We start from the raw sequence: 19,419 nt of genomic DNA, 5'->3' as shown, positions 1-19,419 counted from the left end.
TTCCTTACTGCTTGGATTTTGGGTGTGGGATCTGGAGCCTCCCTTCTCCCAGTGCTCCACAGGATGGTCTGGAGAAGCCAGAATCCAAACCAAATCCCAAATCCAGACCCTGCAAACGGTGCCAGTCCTTGTGAAAATCCCACAGATTCCCAGGTGGGAAAAAAAAATCCCAAAACCCTAAAAAATCTCCCATTTCACTGCTCAAAACAGCAGAGGAGCTGTGCCAGAGGAATAAAAATCCTGGGAATTCTTTCCCTGCAGAGAACCCCCGGGAGTCCTGCTTTGACCCGGGGTCCATCAAGAACGGCACCAGGGTGGGCACGGACCTGAAGCTGGGCTCCACCATCACCTTCTACTGTGATGGGGGCTACGACATCGAGGGGGGCCCCACCCTCACCTGTGTCATGGGAGGGGATGGAAAACCCACCTGGAACAAGCCTCGTCCCACCTGTACAGGTAAATCCCACGGGAAGGATCTGCCCGGAGCCGGATCCCTCGACGCGTCACCCGTGGAAAACTGGGTGTTAATTTAGAGGGGTTCTCTCTGGTTTTCCATCATTTTTTTAGGGGTTTTGCCAGGAATTGATTTTCATGGTTTTTCAGCTGGTTTCTGGGAGGTTTTTTTGAGTTTTTTTTGGAGATAAATGGGAAACTGGACATGGCTGATTCAGTGCCTGATACATCCCAAGTGCCTGGCCCAGGGCAGGAGTCAGGAATCCACTTAAACCCTGGCTCAACCTGATCCTTGCTAATCCAAACCCTCAATTTTGGGTGTTCCTGAGCAGGGGCAGAGCTCAGTGACAAAACAAGGGTTTTTTTCTTAGGTTTTCTCTGTGGTTGTTTTATTTTCTTTTCTAACTTCATGGTTTGCAGTCAAACTTGAGCTGAGGAGGGAATCAAGAGGCAGCTGGTGGGGGGAAGGAATGAAATCCCCAATTTGGGAAGGCTCTGGCAGGGAAAAATGAGGAAAGGTGGGAAAAGGAGCTCATTCCCAGCTGTGAGGTGGGGAACATTATCAAATCCCAAATTAATTAGTGTTTGATAATTCCAGGTGGAGCCAGCAGGAACTCGGGGTGGGATAAACCTGATTTTTCCAATGAGAACTTTCAGGGAGCAGCACCTGGAGCACGGAATGGTGGCTAGGGACATTTCCAGGCTCCAGGGATGCTCCATGATCTTTTCCCTTGCAGCTCCCTGTGGAGGGCAGTACACAGGCTCAGATGGAGTGGTCCTGTCCCCAAATTATCCCCAAAACTACACCAGTGGCCAGGTGTGCCTGTACTCCATCGTCGTGCCCAAGGACTATGGTACCACGCTTGGAATTTTTATGGGATTCTCATCTTGCAGCTCTTATTTGCTGGGTTTTTAATGATGAATTTTTATGAGTGCATCCAGAATGGAGATAGGGCAGATGGGAGTGATGCTGTTGGGTGCTCTTTGTGCTGGAGTCAGAGAAAATTCTGGATTTGTCCAGGTTTTGTCCAAAGCTCAACCCAATGGGAGCCAATTACACCTAATTAATAATTATTGTTCCTCAGTGGAATTCTGCACCTCGTGTTCCGTAGGCAGGGAAAGGGGATGAATCACAGAAAATTCCCAGTGGGCTGGAAATCAGTGGGAAAATGTCGTGGCAACGAACCCGGGGGAGGCTGGTGCTGCCTCTGGAATTTGGGATAAATAAAGGGCTCCCATTTTTCCAGGCTGTCACTCAGCCCTTGTCCCTGGCTGGAATAAAGGCAGCTGAAACATGGGGCAAAGGTTGTGCTGGGAAGATAGATCCCAGTTTGGAATGCTGGGAATCCTGGGGTGGGGTCCTGGGCAGGGCCAGGGGCTGGACTCGGTGGTCCCTGGGGTCTGTTCCAGCTCAGGGGATTCTGTGATTCCATGGAAATGCTTTGGCTCCATGGGCTGGCAGTGTGGGGACAGCAGTGGGGACAGAATGGGCAGCAGTGGGATGGCAGTATGGTGGCAGGGGGATGGCAGTGGGACAGCAATGAGATGGCAGTGGAATGGCAGTGGGGGCAGCTCTGGGATTGAGTGGGGACAGCAGTGGGGATGATAGTGTGGTGACCATGAGGACAGCAGTGGGGGGACAGTGTGGTGACAATGGGGACAGCAATGTGGGGACAGCAGTGTGGGGACAATGGGGACAGCAGTGTGGTGACACTGGGGACAGCAGTGTGATGACACTGGGGACAGCAGCGTGGTGACACTGGGGACAGCAGTGTGGTAATTCTGGGAACAGCAGTGTGGTGACTCTGGGGACAGCAGCGTGCTGACTCTGGGGACAGCAGTGGGACAGCAATGTGGTGACAATGGGGACAGAAGTGTCATGACTCTGGGGACATCAGCATGGTGACTCTGGGGACAGCAGTGGGACAGCAATGTGGTGACAATGGGGACAGCAGTGTGATGACTCTGGGGACAGCAGCGTGGTGACTCTGGGGACAGCAGTGGCCGGTGCCAGACCTGTCCCTGTCCCCGCAGTGCTCTTCGGGCAGTTTGCCTTTTTCCAGACGGCGCTCAATGACGTGGTGGAGGTGCACGATGGCCCCACGCAGCACTCACGGCTGCTCAGCTCCCTCTCAGGCTCTCACTCAGGTAGGGAGCTGCTCCCTGTCCCTGTCCCTGTCCCTGCTGGGAAACGCAGCTTTGTCACAGCTGACACCCAGCCCCTGCTCCCTGTGGCTCGTTCCTTCACCTCTGTCTCTCCCGTTTTCCCTCCTCCCCATCCAGGGGAATCTCTGCCATTGGCCACCACCAACCAGATCCTCATCAAATTCAGCTCCAAGGGTCAATCCACAGCCAAAGGTTTTCATTTTGTCTACCAAGGTGAGTTCAGGTGTGTTCTGCAAGTGTCCTCAGGTCGCTCTCGGGGTGTCCTGAGTGTCCTGAGCTGCTTTTGGTTTCTGGGGGTTCTGAGCAGGGAATATCACAGGAAATGAGGATTCCTCTGGGAGCAGAGCTCTGGCGGGCTGGCCTGAACCCTGCACATCCCAGGATTACCATCAGCCCCATCCCGGCATCATGCCCGGAGTCACGCAGGGAATTTGGAGATTTATCCCACAGCAATTCTTCCCAGTGGCATTTTTAGCACTCTGCTGGGTGTAAGCAGCTGAAATCCCGTCTGGCAGCTCGGAAATCCTCCCTCTGTGCGTGTCACAGGCTCGGGGCTGTCACACTCCTGCCCCTTGATCCTTTCAGGAACAGCTTTGTGCTGCACTGGGCGAGAACAACTCAGGGATTTTATGGGAGTAAATAACAAATGATGCATGGAACAGTGGGAAAGCAGAAGGGATTTCTCACCCACCTGCTCCCTGGAGTTATCTGTGGGAACATCCAGGCTCTAGCTGCAAAGAGGGGACAGACACTGGCACGACCTGAGCCTTCTCCAGGGGTGAAGCAAAGCATGGTTTGGATTTTGGAGTAGTCAGAGATCTGTTCTCTTGAATTCCTGCCTAATGAGTGTGAAACAGCCGTGGTTGTGACTGTAATCTTCAAAGAGCTCAGCAGAGCAAAGGTTTTGATGAAACCAGGGAAATTTTCCTCCTCCCTCCTGCAAGAGCTGCACGGGAAGCAAGGGGAAAAGGGCGATCCTGATTTGGATCTGCCTGGCCAGACTCTAATTAGCTAAACACTCATAAATTTAAAGCAACTCAGAGGAAAATATTAATTGAATTCTTCCTTGGAAATATTCCTGGTTTTTTGATGAGTTTTTCTCCTCACTTATCTGCCAGACTCATTCCTGTCTTTGGCTGTAATTCCCAGTACTCAACAGGAATACCAACAATTTCAGCACCATCACAGCTTAAATCCCCCTTTTCTCTCTTGTCCAAAGAAGAATTTTTCCCAATTTCTGTTCCTTCGTGGCCATGAGGCCCAGGGAGCTGAGGAACCCAAAGGGTTCTCCACGGAGGCTCCTGCATTGGGTGACAAAACAACTTTTTGGGAAGCCACTGCCAAATCCTTTGGTTCCCCTGGGTAAAAACAACCTTTAGATGTGGGGAAAGTTCTCTGGAGGAAGGCAGTGGGAGGGTTCTGGATGTCCCAGATGTTTTTATTTCAGGTATAAAATCATTAAATCATTAAAGTTGGGAAAAAAACTCAAAGATATTAAAGTGCAATGCTTGGATTTAGCCAGTCTTTGGGATTTAGATAAAATCAGGCCATGGTTATGCTTGGATTCATCCTTTCGTTATGATTTAGATACTTTGGGGTTTAGGTACAATCAGTCAGTGATTGCATTTGGATCCAGACCCAATACTTGAAGATTTTAGGTACAATTGACAATGGCCAAGTTTGAATTCAGCCCCTCTTTGGGGTTTAAACACTTTGGGATTTAGGTACAATCAATCAATGGCTAAGTTTGGATTCAGCCCCAATACTTCAGGTTTTTAGGTACAATCAATCAACAGTAAAGTTTGCATCCAACACCTCCTTGGGGTTTAGATACTTTGGGATTTAGGTACAGTTGAACAATGGTCATGTTTGGATTCAGCCCCTCTTTGGGGTTTAAACACTTTGGGGTTTAGGTACAATCAGTCAATGGCCAAGTTTGGATTCAGCCCCAGTACTTCAGGTTTTTAGGTACAATCAGTCAATTTGGGGAGAAAGGGAGAGGGTTCACACATGAGTAGTCAAAGTTTGAGGGCAGTGAAGTCTCCTCACTGCTCATTTTTCCCAATTTTCCAGCACTCTCCTTGTGTGGAGTCTGCATCCAACACCTCCTTGGGGTTTCGGTGTAAACTCAGGGATAACGAATTCCCGGGGATAATACAAAATAACTCCGGGATGATAATTTTCAGTGTGAACTCGGTGTAACTGGGGGATTTTGGTGCAAAAATGATGAATCTTGACTCCCAGCACTAACTGTTGTGTCTGCCTTCCCCCGCTGCCGGCAGCCGTGCCTCGCACCAGCGCCACGCAGTGCAGCTCGGTGCCGGAGCCGCGGCACGGCCGGCGCCTGGGCAGCGACTTCGCCGTGGGCGCCGTGGTGCGCTTCGAGTGCAGCCCCGGCTACGGCCTGCGAGGCTCCCCGGCCATCCAGTGCCTGGCCATGCCCGGGGCCCTGGCACAGTGGAACTCCTCCGTCCCCACCTGCGTGGGTAGGTGGCACCGGGGCAGGGAGGTGGGAACGGGGTGTTGTGTCCTTGGGAGCGGTGTTGTGTCTCTGTTGGGAGCGGTGTTGTGTCATTGGGAGCGGTGTTGTGTCATTGGGAGCGGTGTTGTGTCTCTGTTGGGAGCGGTGTTGTGTCATTGGGAGCAGTGTTGTGTCATTGGGAGCAGTGTTGTTTCATTGGGAGCAGTGTTGTGTCTCTGTTTGGAGCAGTGTTTTGTCTCTGTTGGGAGCAGTGTTGTATCATTGGGAGCGGTGTTGTGTCTCTGTTGGAAGCGGTGTTGTGTCTCTGTTGAGAGCGGTGTTGTATCATTGGGAGCAGTGTTGTGTCATTGGGAGCAGTGTTGTGTCTCTGTTGGGAGCGGTGTTGTGTCATTGGGAGTGGTGTGTCGTTGGGAGTGGTGTTGTGTCACTGTTGGGAGCGGTGTTGTGTCATTGGGAGCGGTGTTGTGTCACTGTTGGGAGTGGTGTTGTGTCATTGGGAGTGGTGTGTCGTTGGGAGTGGTGTTGTGTCTCTGTTGGGAGCAGTGTTCTGTCTCTGTTGGGAGCGGTGTTGTGTCCTTGGGAGTGGTGTTGTGTCCTTGGGAGTGGTGTTGTGTCACTGTTGGGTGTCACCCTGATTCTTAGGATTTTCTAAAGCCTTCTGAGTTTACATTCTTGTAGAGAACTTTCTCACACAGTGTTCTGTAAACAATCTGTTGCTTTGTGTTCCTTCATAGAGGCAGAGGAATTTGATGGATTTGTCCAATGTCATTGGAGAGGTGGCAAATTCACCCTCCAATCCACTGTCAGCTTTGGAAAATTATAAATGTTGGAGTCAGAAATAAAACTTTCTCTTTGTTACCTTTGCAATAGCAGCAGCTCGTGTTGTGCTTTCGCGTGTCCTGTAGTGACAATTGGACGTGAAGTGAGTACACAGAAGCTTGGTGAGTTTAAGAGAGAAAAAGAGCTAATTTTATTTCGGATGTGAGCTACAGAATTCTATATAGAATATAGAATTTTATATATAGAATATATAGAATATTTAGAATTATATATTCTATTATACATATATATATATAATTCCAAAAGTGACAGTGGATTGGAGGATGGCATTGCCACCTCTCCACCTACACTGGTCAAACCAACAGCCCATCAATTCTCTCCTCTCACAAAGAAGAATGCAAAACAATTATTGTTTACGTGAACAGTGTGTGAGAACTCCAGCAGAAATATGTAAACAGATCAAAAGATTAAAGAAGGGAAAGTCTTTGGGAGTGGTGTTTTGTCACTGTTGGACACAAAATGAGTACACAGAAACTTGGTGAGTTTAAGAGAGAAAAATAGCCAATTTTATTTCTGATGTGAATTATAGAATTTTATCTAGAATATAGAATTCTATCTAGAATATATAGAATTCTATCTAGAATATAGAATTCTATATATTCTATATAGAATTCTAAAAGTGACAGTGGATTGGAGGATGGAATTGCCACCTCTCCACCTACACTGGTCAAACCAACAGCCCATCAATTCTCTCCTCCCACAAAGAAGAATGCAAAACAATTATTGTTTACGTGAACAGTGTGTGAGAACTCCAGTAGAAATAGGTAAATGTTATCAGAAAGTTAAAGAAGTTTTATAAGAACTTTAAAACTTTCAGAAGAACTGTAAAAGACAACATTTGCAAAAATCAGGGCAATGGTGTTGCTCTCTGGGTTGTCCTAAAAGGGTTCGGGGTTTGGATGTTGGTGGTGTTTGTTTGTGGGTGTCTTCCAGCCCGGGGTGTTCTGTGGGAAAAAATCAACAGCAAAACAAAGCACTAATGAATTGGAATGGAAATGTAAGTGAATGAAATGTAAAAAAATGTCTTTAAAACCTCTTGTGGTTCTGTCCAGAGAGGCTGTGGCTGTTCCATCCCTGGAAGTGTCCAAGGCCAGGCTGGACAGGGGTTGGAACATCCTGGGATAATGGACGGTGTCTGGGTGAAGGGACTGGGGGATCTTTAAGGTTCCTTCCCACCCAAATCATTCCATGATTGTCTGATAAAATACAAAGCCCAGCCTGGCTGTGAGTAAGAACAGTTTAACCCTGAATTCCAGGGAATTGACCTTTTTGATCCAATACTCTTGTGAGATCTGGGACAGCATCTCAAATCAATCAGATCTGGGTGAAAGCTGCTTTCACATCCTCTGAAGGAGAGCAACTCCTGAAGATGATCCTCGTGTGCTCCCCACACCTGTGGAATGTGCCAAAATTGTCACGAAAAAGTTACTGGAGGGAGGATTATTCCTACAAATCTCCTTAAATCACCACCAGCTCTCGATTCCTTGTCATTTTAACAATGATTTTAGCGAAGCCAATTCCTTCTGCTTCCCTCATTGCAGTGCCCTGCGGGGGGAACCTGACAGAGAGGAAAGGAACCATCCTGTCCCCAGGCTTCCCTGAGCCCTACCTGAACAGCCTCAACTGCGTGTGGAAGATCACAGTGCCCGAGGGAGCAGGGATCCAGGTACAGCCAGGACAGAGGAGGACACTCAGGGTCTGCTGCTCTATATAGAATATAGAATTCTCTATAGAATATCTAGAATTCTTTATAGAATATATAGAATCTATATAGAATATATCGAATTCTAAAAGTGACAGTGGATTGGAGGGTGAAATTGCCACCTCTCCAACCACACTGGTCAAACTAATAGCCCATCAATTCTCTCTTCTCACAAAAGAATGTGAAACAATCATTATTTACGTGAACAGTGAGTGGGGAACCATGTGTTGGGAAGTCGTGTTGGGAAGTCGCTGCTCCTCATAGGACAAGGGTGGATTGATGTGGAAATCTCTGGAATCAGGCGTTCATTTACAGCCAGGATTAAGCAGGGATTTGTTGGTGATGTTTGTGACCAGGCAAGGGCTGGAGCTGTGCCAGGGGAGGCTCAGGGTGGATTTAGGGAAAGGCTCTTCCCCCAGAGGTGCTGGCACTGCCCAGGCTCCCCAGGGAATGGGCACGGCCCCGAGGCTGCCGGAGCTCCAGGAGCGTTGTCAGAGAGGCACAGGGTGGGATTTGGGCAAGAGCAGGTCCCTCAGTGTGACCTTTACCTGGCACAAAAACGGGGGAATTTCAGTTAAATATTGGGAAGTTTCAATTATGGTTATCCAGGAAGGCTGTGGATGCTCCGAGCCTGGACGTGTCCAAAACTTGGCTGAGCAGGGCAAGGAGCAGCCTGGGATAGTGGGAGGTGTCCCTGCCCACAGCAGAGATTTTGGGACAAGATGAGCTTTAGAATCCATCCCAAGCCCTTAAAATTCTTTGATCCCACGTTTTTGGGGTCCCCACCAGTGCTGAGGTCTCCAGTTCCAATCTGCTGTCACCTGGTCACGACCCATCAGCTTCCATGGGACTTCCAGGGGGAAATAAATCCCTTGGAGAAAGGTTTTGCCCCCCAGGAGCTGAAACATCTGCAGGGAGAGGTCTCAGGGCAGCCCCAGGGAGGAGAAATGACCCCAGAGCTGGAGCTGGATCCATCCTGGCTCCACTTCCTTCGCGTTCTCCATTATTAGCTCTTAATTCCAGCATCGCTTTACCCCCTTTTTGCACAACAATTAAAGGTTAAACAACTGTAAATCAGGGAAGGAGGTGAAATTGAAGCTTTCTTGGTAGCAGCACTCAGGAGCAGGGTTTTATGTAATCAGGGTAGGAGCTGGCACTTCTGCCATGAATTATTCATTCCCGGAGCAAACCTTCCTGAGTGAATTAATTTATACACGTGGCAGTAAATAGATGCAGATCCCTTGTGAATCCACATGTCAGACTAGAATTAGGACCTTAAAAATGTTTATTCCGTTAAGCTGGAGGAGTGGGGGAGAGAGGAGAATAAATAATTTAGGCGGTGTAAGAGCAAACAAAACGCTCATTCTCACTCCGCTTCCAATAATGTAAATCACAATAGGGGTGTAATGAGGCAGGAAAAAAGGGAAAAAAGGGTCAGTGGGAGCAGTGATGGCTCCGTGGGGGTCACTGCGATTCCTGCTGGGTGAACTCCACTCACTTTCTGCTAAAACAATACTTGGGAGGAACTTTACAGCCGGTTTTACTACCCGGAGCAAATCAAGGAGGAAATGGGTTTAAATGGCTGAAGTGGGGGGGATTGATTTTTTTTTTTTTCTAATTTACTTATTATTTTTATTTTCAAACGGAGGGTTTTGATTTGATGTTCAGCAAAGCAGAGGTAAGTGGAGAATTGGGGTGGATGAGGAAATCAGGGAATAAGATTTAGGGAGAAAGGGAGAGGGTTCACATATGGGTAGTCAAAGTTTAAGGGCAATGAAGTCTCCCCACTGCTCATTTTTCCCAATTTTCCAGCACTCTCCTTGTGTGGAGCCAAGCTGTACAACTCATTTATGCTCCTGATTTATCTTTAAGATTCCTTTGACATTTGGGGTTTTTTTGTTGTTTTTTTTTTTTTTTTCTTTTGCCTGACATTTTAATTTGAGATACCCAATATTGGAAGATCTCATCCAGACCTTCCAGATTAAATCTGGATTTTCCCCAAATTGGTGACTTTTGCTCAGATTTTCTGCCTCACTCTCACCCCATTCACCAAACTTGGGTTTTGAATGGGACACTGGAGGCTTTGATTTTAGCATTTAGGATTTAGGCAAAATCCCTGTTAATGGTGATCCTGGCAACCAAAGCTGTGCAATTCCATGGAGATCCTCACTCAAGCTGCTTTTCGGTATAAATGCAGATTTCTCAGCTTTGCTTTTTGGTATAAATGCAGATTTCTCAGCTCTTCTTTTCTGTATAAATACAGATTTCTCAGCTTGGATGTTTCTCATCCAAGGATTTGTGTTGATGTTCCAACTAATGGAGTCAAGAGACTTCCTAAGGCCTCGAAACCTTCTGGGGCATGGCAGGGAAAGGTGAAATCCGAAAATGCAGCTCGACTGATTCCACAAAAAGCTGAGGAACAAGGCAGGAACTTGATGGGATTTTTAAAATCCTGTTGTTTAATGTGAGGCGTTTTTTTGGGTTTATTTTATCTCCGGCTTGCTGCTGGTTGCTCTCATTTGAAAGGGCTCAGAGTCTTCAGGGATTTCTCCAAACAGGGGGAAAAAAAGGCTGGGATTCTCAGCAGCTGGAAATGAGCTGGGCAGTTCCAGGAGCTCGGGAGCAGCAGCAGAAAACAGTATTTCTGTCTGGAAGTTTGGGGGGAAAATAGCTGGAAAATCTCAGTGGGAATGGCCAAAGGCAGAAGTCTCCAAGTTTTGCCCGTGCTGAACCCCCAGATTGTGTAAACTCAGTCAGTGACCCTTTAATTGCCATTAATTTGATTTATTCCCATTATCTGAGGAATTGTGCTGTTAATTTTTTTCTTTGTTTTGCTTCTCTCTGCAGATCCAGGTGATCAGCTTTGTCACGGAGCAGAACTGGGATTCCCTGGAAGTGTTTGATGGAGGAGACAACACAGCCACCATGCTGGGGAGCTTCTCTGGTACGTGGCACTCGAGCCCATCAGTTCCTGCCTCGTTTTATTCACCTCACAAAATTAAATTTAACCGCATCAAAAGCTAGGAATAGATTTAAAGGGAGTTATATGCTCTGCTGGATTGGGAATTTCAACTCCATCAGCCCATGGGAGGGGTTGAGAGGGAGCTTTAAACACAAAAGCAATGGGGTTTTATTCCTGGAAATGGGAATTCCCTCAGCTCTGCTGGGATGTGAGGCCACCACACCTGGCAGGGTGCCCTGACCTGCCTGATGTGCCCGGGGATGGGAGAAGGGCTACAAAACAAACTTTATTTTTCCTTGGACCAGAGGAACTGTGGCTTTTAGCAGAACAGGGAGGAGCCAGGGTCCGGGGGCTTTGAGAGGCTTTCAAATGCAGAACAATGGCCCTAAAAAAAACTCGTTTATTTTTCAAATGGGCCCAAAGTGCCCTGAGCTTGGCAGGAGAAGGGTCTGGGATGGAACTGCCTCGTCCTGCTGCTGCAGCACCTTCCAGGAAATGCAGGAATCCCGAATTCCCTGTCCAGATGCTGCAGCGACTTCAGGGAATGCAGGAATCCCAAATTCCTCGTCCTGCTGCTGCAGCACCTTCCAGGAAATGCAGGAATCCCGAATTCCCTGTCCTGCTCCTGCAGCAGCTTCCAGGGAATGAAGGAATCCCGAATTCCTTGTCCTGCTCCTGCAGCAGCTTCCAGGGAATGAAGGAATCCTGAATTCCTTGTCCTGCTGCAGCAGCTTCCAGGGAGTGAAGGAATCCCAAATTCCTTGTCCAGATGCTGCAGTGACTTCAGGGAATGAAGGAATCCCAAATTCCTTGTCCAGATGCTGCAGTGACTTCAGGGAATGAAGGAATCCCAAATTCCTTGTCCTGCTGCTGCAGCAGCTCCAGGGAATGCAGGAATCCCAAATTCCTTGTCCAGATGCTGCAGCAGCTTCCAGGGAATGCAGGAATCCCGAATTTTCCCGGACCTCTGCTCCACCCACACCGTTTCCCATCCCTTGGTGCTCCAGAGGCTGCAATCCAGGAGCAGCCACTGGAAAGGCCCTGGGTATTTCTCAATTGGCCTCATTAGAAAGAGCCTGATCAAAACCAAGAGGAGCTCGTTAAGTTGAAAGGACTTTGTGTTGTCCGCCTCTCCTGCCGCAAATCTCCGAGGACGTGCGGAGGAGGAGGAGGAGGAGGAGGAGAGGGATCCTCTCCACTGCCTTTGTGCACCTCTTGTTTTGCCAGGAACCACAGTGCCTGCGCTGCTCAACAGCACTTCAAACCAGCTCTATCTGCATTTCTATTCCGACATCAGCGTCTCCGCTGCCGGCTTTCACCTGGAATACAAAAGTAAGAGCAGCTCCAGCCTTGATCCCGCAGCTCCTGCGGGGCTGGAGGAGTGGGAGAAGTGGGAGAAGGAGCTGCTGTGGCTCCCTGCTCGCAGGGAGGGAGTGATAAAAAGAGAAAAGCTGGAGCAGAGGGGTGGGGTGATGCTCACTGTGCTCTTGGTGGCACTTTTTTGTGTCTGTGTGCTGGCACAAAGGGATAAAAATCCTTGGGTGCAGGGCTGGGTTTGGGAAGTGCTGCTTGCCAGGAGCTGGCAGAGGCTTCAGCTCTTGGCATTCCCGGCTGGAAGCAGCAGGCAGGCCTGGGCACATCCTCATCCCAAAAATCCTGGCTGGAAGGGTCCTCAGAGGTCATTCCATGGGAGCTGCTGAGGAAAGCACCCATGCCACACTTAATTATTACTGATATCAAACACTCAGAGCTGGGAATTCATCCTGTAGGATTGAAAACTCTTTTCCATGGACAGAGATCACAGACAGTGTCTCTGGGGGCTCTGTACAGAGCCCCCAGAGACACTGTCTGTGATCTCTGTCCATGGGTTCCTGACCCCTGGCAGGGTCCCAGACCTTCCAGGGCAGCCAGAGGGAAGCCCTGGATTTCCACATCTCCCCCTCTTTTTTTAAACCAAGCACTCTTCTGCCCTGGCACAGCTGGGACTGTGCTTTGGAGCCAGCCAGCACTAAACCCTCCAGGATTTGCTGCCTTTACTCACTTGAAACCTTGTCCATTCTTGAATCCAGCAGGATTACAGGCACCACAGGATTGGGAGAGAAAAAATGTGCCCAGCCTGTGCTCTGGGAGCTGCAGGAATCCTCTTGCTGTGACTCTGTTTCTTCTTCACCTCTATTCTGATCAATAAATCCTTTGAGCACCCTCCTGCAGAAATCACGGCCAGGTTTTTCATGAGCCTGGGGATTATCAGCCCTGTCTGTTCCTTTGGCTGAGGAAATTAATAGGTGTTGATTTTCAGGGCAGCTGGAAATAATGTGATTTCTGCTCTGTTTGTACAACTGGAATCTCCCAGCCCTGAGCCCTGGGTTTTTTCCGTGTTCCATTTGGGAGGAAGCTGGGAGAGATGAGCTGAATCAGGGGAGGAAAACTCGGGTTTCTCCCTCACTGTGTTACTCAGGCTGAGCTCTTAGCTCTGCATGCTCCAAAGCCGGGAACAATTTGGGACTGAGTGAAAGCCACTGATGTGAAGGAGAAGTTATTTAAAGCCATTTTCTCTCCTGCCTCTCTGAAGGTCAAGCAGCACATCCAGGAGCGGGGAGGGAAGCGTGACTGGGCTTGAGGAGGAGCTCAGCCCCTCCTCGCTCCTTTTCTCTTTGATTTCCCCCTGCCTGGGGCTCGGTGGGGCTGGAGCGGAGCAGGAGCCCCCGCAGGGATGCAGGAGGATATCGAGGAGTGGCAGCTGCCAGCACGGGGAGGGAGAGAGGGAGGGAGGTGCTGGGAGCGGCTGAGAGGAGCTGCAGGATTCCTTTATCTCCCTGGGCTGGGAGAGGGGAGAGGGAAGGGAAGGGGAAAGGGGAAGGAAAAAGGGGAAGGGGAAGGAAAAAGGGGAAAGGAAAAAGGGGAAAGGAATGGAAGAAGGGGAAGGAAAGGGAAAACGGGGAAGGAAAGGGGAAAGGAAAGGGAAAAGGGGAAAGGAATGGAAGAAGGGGAAGGAAAGGGGAAATGGGGAAGGAAAGGGAAGGGAAAAGGGGAAAGGGGAAGGAAAAAGGGGAAGGAAAAAGGGGAAAGGAATGGAAGAAGGGGAAGGAAAGGGAAGGGAAAAGGGGAAAGGAATGGAAGAAGGGGAAGGAAAGAGGAAATGGGGAAGGAAAGGAGAAAGGAAAGGGAAAAGGGGAAAGGGGAAGGAAAAAGGGGAAAGGAAAGGGAAAAGGGGAAAGGGAGTGAAAAAGGGAAAAGGAGAAAGGGGAAAGGGAATGGAAAAGGGGAAAGGGAATGGAAAAGGGGAAAGGGAATGGAAAAGGGGAAAGGGAATGGAAAAGGGGAAAGGGAAGGGAAAAGGGAAAAGGGGGAAAGGAAAGGAAAGGAAAGGAAAGGAAAGGAAAGGAAAGGAAAGGAAAGGAAAGGAAAGGAAAGGAAAGGAAAGGAAAGGAAAGGAAAGGAAAGGAAAGGAAAGGAAAGGAAAGGAAAGGAAAGGAAAAAGGGAGGGAGAGCCCATCACCCCACACGAGATGTCACAGGTTGTTAGCTGGGTTTGCAGCAGGATGTTCCCACTGTAAATGTGGGGATGACGTTGGGCTGTCCGTGCAGAATCCAAAGGAAACAGAATTTCCCCACCCAGCGTCTGCGGTGGCGGCTGGTAAACGGGCGCGGGGTAAAACAAAAAGTGTGTTCCCATCCCTTCAGCCCTCATCACAGCCCCATCCCCGCTCCCTGAGCCCCCATCTCCCTTCTCCCCACAGCCGTGGGCCTCTCCAGCTGCCCGGAGCCGGCGGTTCCCGGGAATGGGCTGAAGATCGGCGAGCGCTACCTGGTGAATGACGTGGTGTCCTTCCAGTGCGAGCCCGGCTACGCCCTGCAGGTACCAGCCAGCCTTCGGCCCCAGCCCTGCCCTCCCTGCTCTGGGTTTGTGCCAGCCTTCAGCCCCAGCCCTGTCCTCCCAGCTCCGGGTTTGTGCCAGCCTTCAGCCCCAGCCCTGCCCTTCCCTGCTCTGGGTTTGTGACTTTGAGCTCCACACAGAGCCAGCAGCTCTCCTCAGAGCTCAGCACACAAAACAATCCTGAACCAGCCCAGAACCAGCTCAGGCACACAGAACAATCCTGAACCAGCCCAGAACCAGCTCAGCACACAGAACAATCCTGAACCAGCCCAGAACCAGCCCAGCACACAGAACAATCCTGAACCAGCCCAGGCACACAGAACAATCCTGAACCAGCTCAGGCACACAGAACAATCCTGAACCAGCCCAGAACCAGCCCAGCACACAGAACAATCCTGAACCAGCTCAGCACACAGAACAATCCTGAACCAGCTCAGGCACACAGAACAATCCTGAACCAGCCCAGAACCAGCCCAGCACACAGAACAATCCTGAACCAGCCCAGAGCCAGTTCAGCACACAGAACAATCCTGAACCAGCCCAGACACACAGAACAATCCTGAACCAGCCCAGCACACAGAACAATCCTGAACCAGCCCAGAACCAGCTCAGGCACACATTACAATCCTTTTCCAGCTCAGGCACACTGAACAATCCTGATCCAGCCCAGAGCCAGTTCAGCACACAGAACAATCCTTCTCCAGCTCAGTCACACTGAACAATCTTTCCCCAGCTCAGCACACAGAACTATCCTGAACCAGCCCAGGCACACAGAACAATCCTGAACCAGCCCAGAACCAGCTCAGCACACAGAACAATCCTTCTCCAGCCCCAGAGCCAAGGACAGCGCTGCAGCTTCAGCCCAAAAAGTGCAAACAGGGAATGGAGGAGAGCAACCTGGGAGGGTGGGACTGCACAACCTGGAGCTGGAACTGGGCAATGAACCCAATGTGGAAATGGAACAAACCTTATAAAAGTGTGAAAACTCATTACTCAGGGTCCAACTTGGGTGTAGCCAAGGCCAGGCTCTTGCACTGCCCAAGGTGTATCCTGTAAAGGAGTTTTTTTTCCTGCCAGGACAGGGAGATGTTCTCTCCCTTGTTTTCCATCCACTTCCCAAACCTTTGTGTTGTTTTCCATCCCTGCAGGGCCACTCCCACATCTCCTGCATGCCGGGCACGGTGCGCCGCTGGAATTACCCTCCACCCCTCTGCATCGGTAGGAATCAACTTCTTTTTCTACCTGGCTGATGTTTGTAACACCTCCCTAAAAAAAATACCAAAAAATAAAAAATTAAAACAAACAAAAATACAAAAAAAAAAAAACAAACAAACAAACAAAAAAAAAAAACCAAGGTTAAAGAGGTGATTTAGAGAAATTCAGGTTGGTTCTGCACGTGTGAGAGAGTGTGGGAAAACATTGGTTGCCAGGGAAATGGTGCCCAAGAAGTCCCCGTGGGCTGCCTGGAGTGCTTTGTTTTGGATGTTAGAGATGTGGCTGTAGCACAAAATCTGCAACACAGAATTATCCCCCCTCAACACAAAGCCATTCAAGAAGGAAAACCTAAAATTTTCTCATGCTGGAAGCGGGTTGGTTGTATGGCTTGAGGGTTTTTTCCATCTTTATTTCTACGGAATGCAGCTGATGCCACCAAAGCTGCTTCTTTCACCGGGGCCTCGTCTCTGCCAGGGTCCCAACCTGCTGTGCCCACTCTGCTGTCCAGCAGGTGACCACAGGTCACTTGTCCAGGTGGCTCTTTACCCTCAGATCTGTTCAGGTGTTCAGGCCTGGAAAGGACTGGACATTCCATTTTCCCTGCAGAAGAAGCCTGGAGGTGAAGGGAACTTGCAGGAGGTTTTTAAAATTATTTTCAGTCATTTGCTTTTAGCAAATGTAGATGTTTAATATTCATACTGCACATTTTGCAGCTCTGAGAGAGACATTTATGCATTTAATAGCTTTAGTTAACAGTTATTTTGGGCTCCTGCTGTTCCAGCTTACATCATTTGGCTTTAAAGTAATTATAAGAGCCAACAGTTCTTTTATCTGATGATCTGCAGGCCAGCATTAATAGAGATATTTCCAGGAGAATGACTGAGCTAAAGGACCTGTTCCCTTGGGAGCTGCTCTGAATGGAAGCAGAAGTCCTTGGGATGAGCTGGGAGATCCCAGCACGGAGGAGGATCCCAAAAGCTGGCAAGCAACAAGTTGGGCTCTTTGAATCAGCACCAGCCTCCCAGCCCAGCAGGATTTTGGCTGCTTGGGCTGTGCCTGTCTTTTCACCTCCCTGGGGAAGGTCAGGCAGCTGCAGAGGGGCAGAAACACATCTGGAGCGAGGAGTGAGTGTCACCTTTGTGGGTGTGACAGTCCCGGGGCTCTGTGTCCCCCAGAGCTCCTGCTCCAAGCACACTTTGCAGCTCTGCTGATTTTCTCCTGGTCTGCTTCCTCCAGCTGCTGGGCCTCTAAATAATTCAGAAGCAGTTCTATTAAAGAGCCATTAGGAGGAAAAAGAAAGAGAAAACCTCGTTAGGAGCAAGCCTGGGGTAATGAGATCTTGGACAAAGGCTGTGCTTGGCTGTCACAGCGTGTTAGGAGAACACCTGGCTGCATTCAGCTGGTGCTGCTGCTGAGACCAGGTGGAGGTCATCCAGATAAGCGTGAGGAGGTGCTGTCAGTGTTTAAATTTCTTGTGATGCCTTTTGTAAACATATTTTTGGGCCGTCGTGGCTGGCAGTCGGCTGCAGGCAGTGAGCAAACACTCTGTGCTGGATTTATCAGTGACAGACTGCCCCGAGACTGGCAGCTGGGGCAGGGAATAAAAGAGGCTGGAGTCAAAATGGGATCACTCAGCTTCCTCACAGTCATTTTTCGAGCTGGTCAAGGTTTCAAGCAGCTGCTGGTGCCTGGTTTGATGCAATGCCTGTGGGCAGAGCAGGTATCCATCCCCTCTCTCACTGCTCAGATCTGCCTCTCCCTCTGAATCCCTGGGCTCAGCCTTCATCTCCAAAGGGCAGCAGAAAGGCACATCCATTCCTGATGGGACCATGCCTAGAAACTTGGTGCTGGTTCCTTTTTCTCAGCTGAGTCTTTAATTCCTTGATTTCCCACGGGCCTCACCCAGACAGACCCCTCAGGGATCCTGGAAGGGATCCTGTGGCTGGACCTGTTGGAATCTGAGCTATTGATGATCCCGAGATTGTAAAAATTCTCTGTCTGTCAGCCCCCTGCCAAAGCAGAAGCCAGAATTGGTCTGTGCTGGTTTCCAGGTTGTTTATTCTGTTTATCTCTCACATGTTCTGCTGCCCTGCCCAGCTCTGTCCTGCAGGGCAGCGTGTGGGGCTCTGCCCTCAGTGGGATGTGACAAACATTAAATACCAGAAACTCCCCGGGCTGCATTTACAAGAACGTGCCAATATCTGTCACCTACGTTGGACAGTGTGTCCCCAGCCTGAACCAACAGAAAAATGCCAACACCACAGTGAGACATGGAGGGCATGAAGGAGGAGAAAAAGGACAAGGCACACCCAATTTCCTTCATCTTGTCCCCTTTGGACCCCTCATCTACAATCCTAAAATTTTACTTTTGCACCCGTGCCACACTTAATTATTACTTATATCAAACTCTCAAAGATGGTATTTCATCCTGTAAGATTGAAAACTCTTTTCCATGGGCAGAGATCACAGCCAGTGTCTCTGGGGGCTCTGTCCAGGGGGGTTCTGACCCCTGCCAGGTCTCAGGGCAGCCGGGGGAAGCCCTGGGTTCCCACAGGATCCTGGCCATGAACCCTTTTGTTTTTCCAGCCCAGTGTGGAGGAACAGCAGAAGAGATGGAAGGAGTGCTCCTGAGCCCAGGCTTCCCAGGAAATTATCCCAGCAACCTGGACTGCACGTGGAGGATCCTGCTGCCAGTGGGGTTCGGTGAGAGAGCCGGGTTTGGGTTGGTGCTGTCACACAAGAGGGGGTGAAAATCCAGAGGATCCCTGACTGGGTTGGGTTGGGAAAAGCCTCGAGATCATCTCATTCCAGGGGAAACTGTCCCAGCCTGCTCCAAGCCTCATCCAGCCTGGCCTGGGACACTCCCAGGGATCCAGGGGCAGCCACAGCTGCTCTGGGCACCCTGAGCCAGGGAGGAATTCCTTCCTGAACTCCACTCCAAAGCTCTTCTGTGCCAGTTTGAAGGCACTTTGTGTCCCCAGGGCAGTTAAAGTCCTGCTGAGTGCCCAGGCTGGGCTCTGTGGGTGAGCAGGGCTGGGCTTGGGGCTGGAACCAGGGTCAGAGCTGGGCTTGGAGCTGGGGTTTGGGTTGGTGTTGGTGTTGGAACTGAGTTTAAAGCTGGGGTTGGGATTGGTGCTGATGTTGGGGTTGGTGCTGCTGTTGAAGCTGCTGTTGGAGCTAGGATTGGTGCTGATCTTGGTGCTGCTGTTGGAACTGAATTTGGTATTTGGATTAGTGCTGGGGTTGATGCTGCTGTTGGAGCTGGGGTTGGTATTGGGGTTGGAGCTGAGGTTGGTGCTGATTTTGGAGCTGGGTTTGGTATTGGGATAGGTGGTGGGGTTGGTGCTGATGTTGGGGTTGGTGCTGCTACTGGAAATGGGATTGGTGCTGATTTTGGGGCTGGAGCTGGGGTTGTTGATGACGTTGGGGTTGGAGCTGCTACTTGAGCTGGGGTTGGTGCTGATTTTGGGGTTGGTGCTGATGTTGGTGCTGCTGTTGCAGCTGGGGTTGGCATTGGGATTGGTGCTGGGGTTTGTGCTGATGTTGGGATTGGTGCTGATGTTGGAGCTGGGGTTGGTATTTGGATTGGTGCAGGGGTTGGTGCTGATTTTGGGATTGGTGCTGGGGCTGGTATTGGGGTTGGTGCTGATGTCGGAGCTGGGGTTGGTGCTGGAATTGGTGCAGGGGTTGGTGCTGATATTGGTGCTGATGTTGGTGCTGGG

At 49.9% G+C, this 19,419-nt stretch overlaps 1 protein-coding gene and 1 long non-coding RNA gene across 5 annotated transcripts in view; one reads left to right on the top strand and one right to left on the bottom strand.

The window, feature by feature from the left end:
• Positions 1-19,419, top strand: part of CSMD2 (CUB and Sushi multiple domains 2) — a 289,568-nt gene that overhangs the window by 219,496 nt on the left and 50,653 nt on the right. For all 4 annotated transcript variants that reach the window (XM_085559781.1, XM_085559782.1, XM_077788452.2 and 1 more), the window contains 11 exons: positions 262-456; positions 1,191-1,307; positions 2,488-2,601; positions 2,737-2,832; positions 4,902-5,105; positions 7,483-7,607; positions 10,491-10,587; positions 11,833-11,937; positions 14,346-14,464; positions 15,631-15,700; positions 18,284-18,400. In XM_085559781.1, the coding sequence (XP_085415907.1) occupies positions 262-456; positions 1,191-1,307; positions 2,488-2,601; positions 2,737-2,832; positions 4,902-5,105; positions 7,483-7,607; positions 10,491-10,587; positions 11,833-11,937; positions 14,346-14,464; positions 15,631-15,700; positions 18,284-18,400 (1,359 nt within the window). The remainder of the gene's footprint in view (positions 1-261; positions 457-1,190; positions 1,308-2,487; positions 2,602-2,736; positions 2,833-4,901; positions 5,106-7,482; positions 7,608-10,490; positions 10,588-11,832; positions 11,938-14,345; positions 14,465-15,630; positions 15,701-18,283; positions 18,401-19,419) is intronic.
• On the bottom strand, positions 6,540-14,571 carry LOC146765555 (uncharacterized). The gene is made up of 4 exons (XR_014949928.1): positions 14,414-14,571; positions 12,647-12,810; positions 12,086-12,301; positions 6,540-11,924 (listed from the first exon to the last, which is right to left on the bottom strand). It is a non-coding gene; the product is annotated as an uncharacterized LOC146765555 (long non-coding RNA).

The sequence above is a fragment of the Lonchura striata genome, chromosome 23, assembly GCF_050655825.1.
Source record: "Lonchura striata isolate lonStrDom1 chromosome 23, ASM5065582v1, whole genome shotgun sequence".
In the NCBI taxonomy this organism is placed as follows: domain Eukaryota; kingdom Metazoa; phylum Chordata; class Aves; order Passeriformes; family Estrildidae; genus Lonchura; species Lonchura striata.
This window is presented reverse-complemented; position numbering and strand designations above follow the sequence as displayed.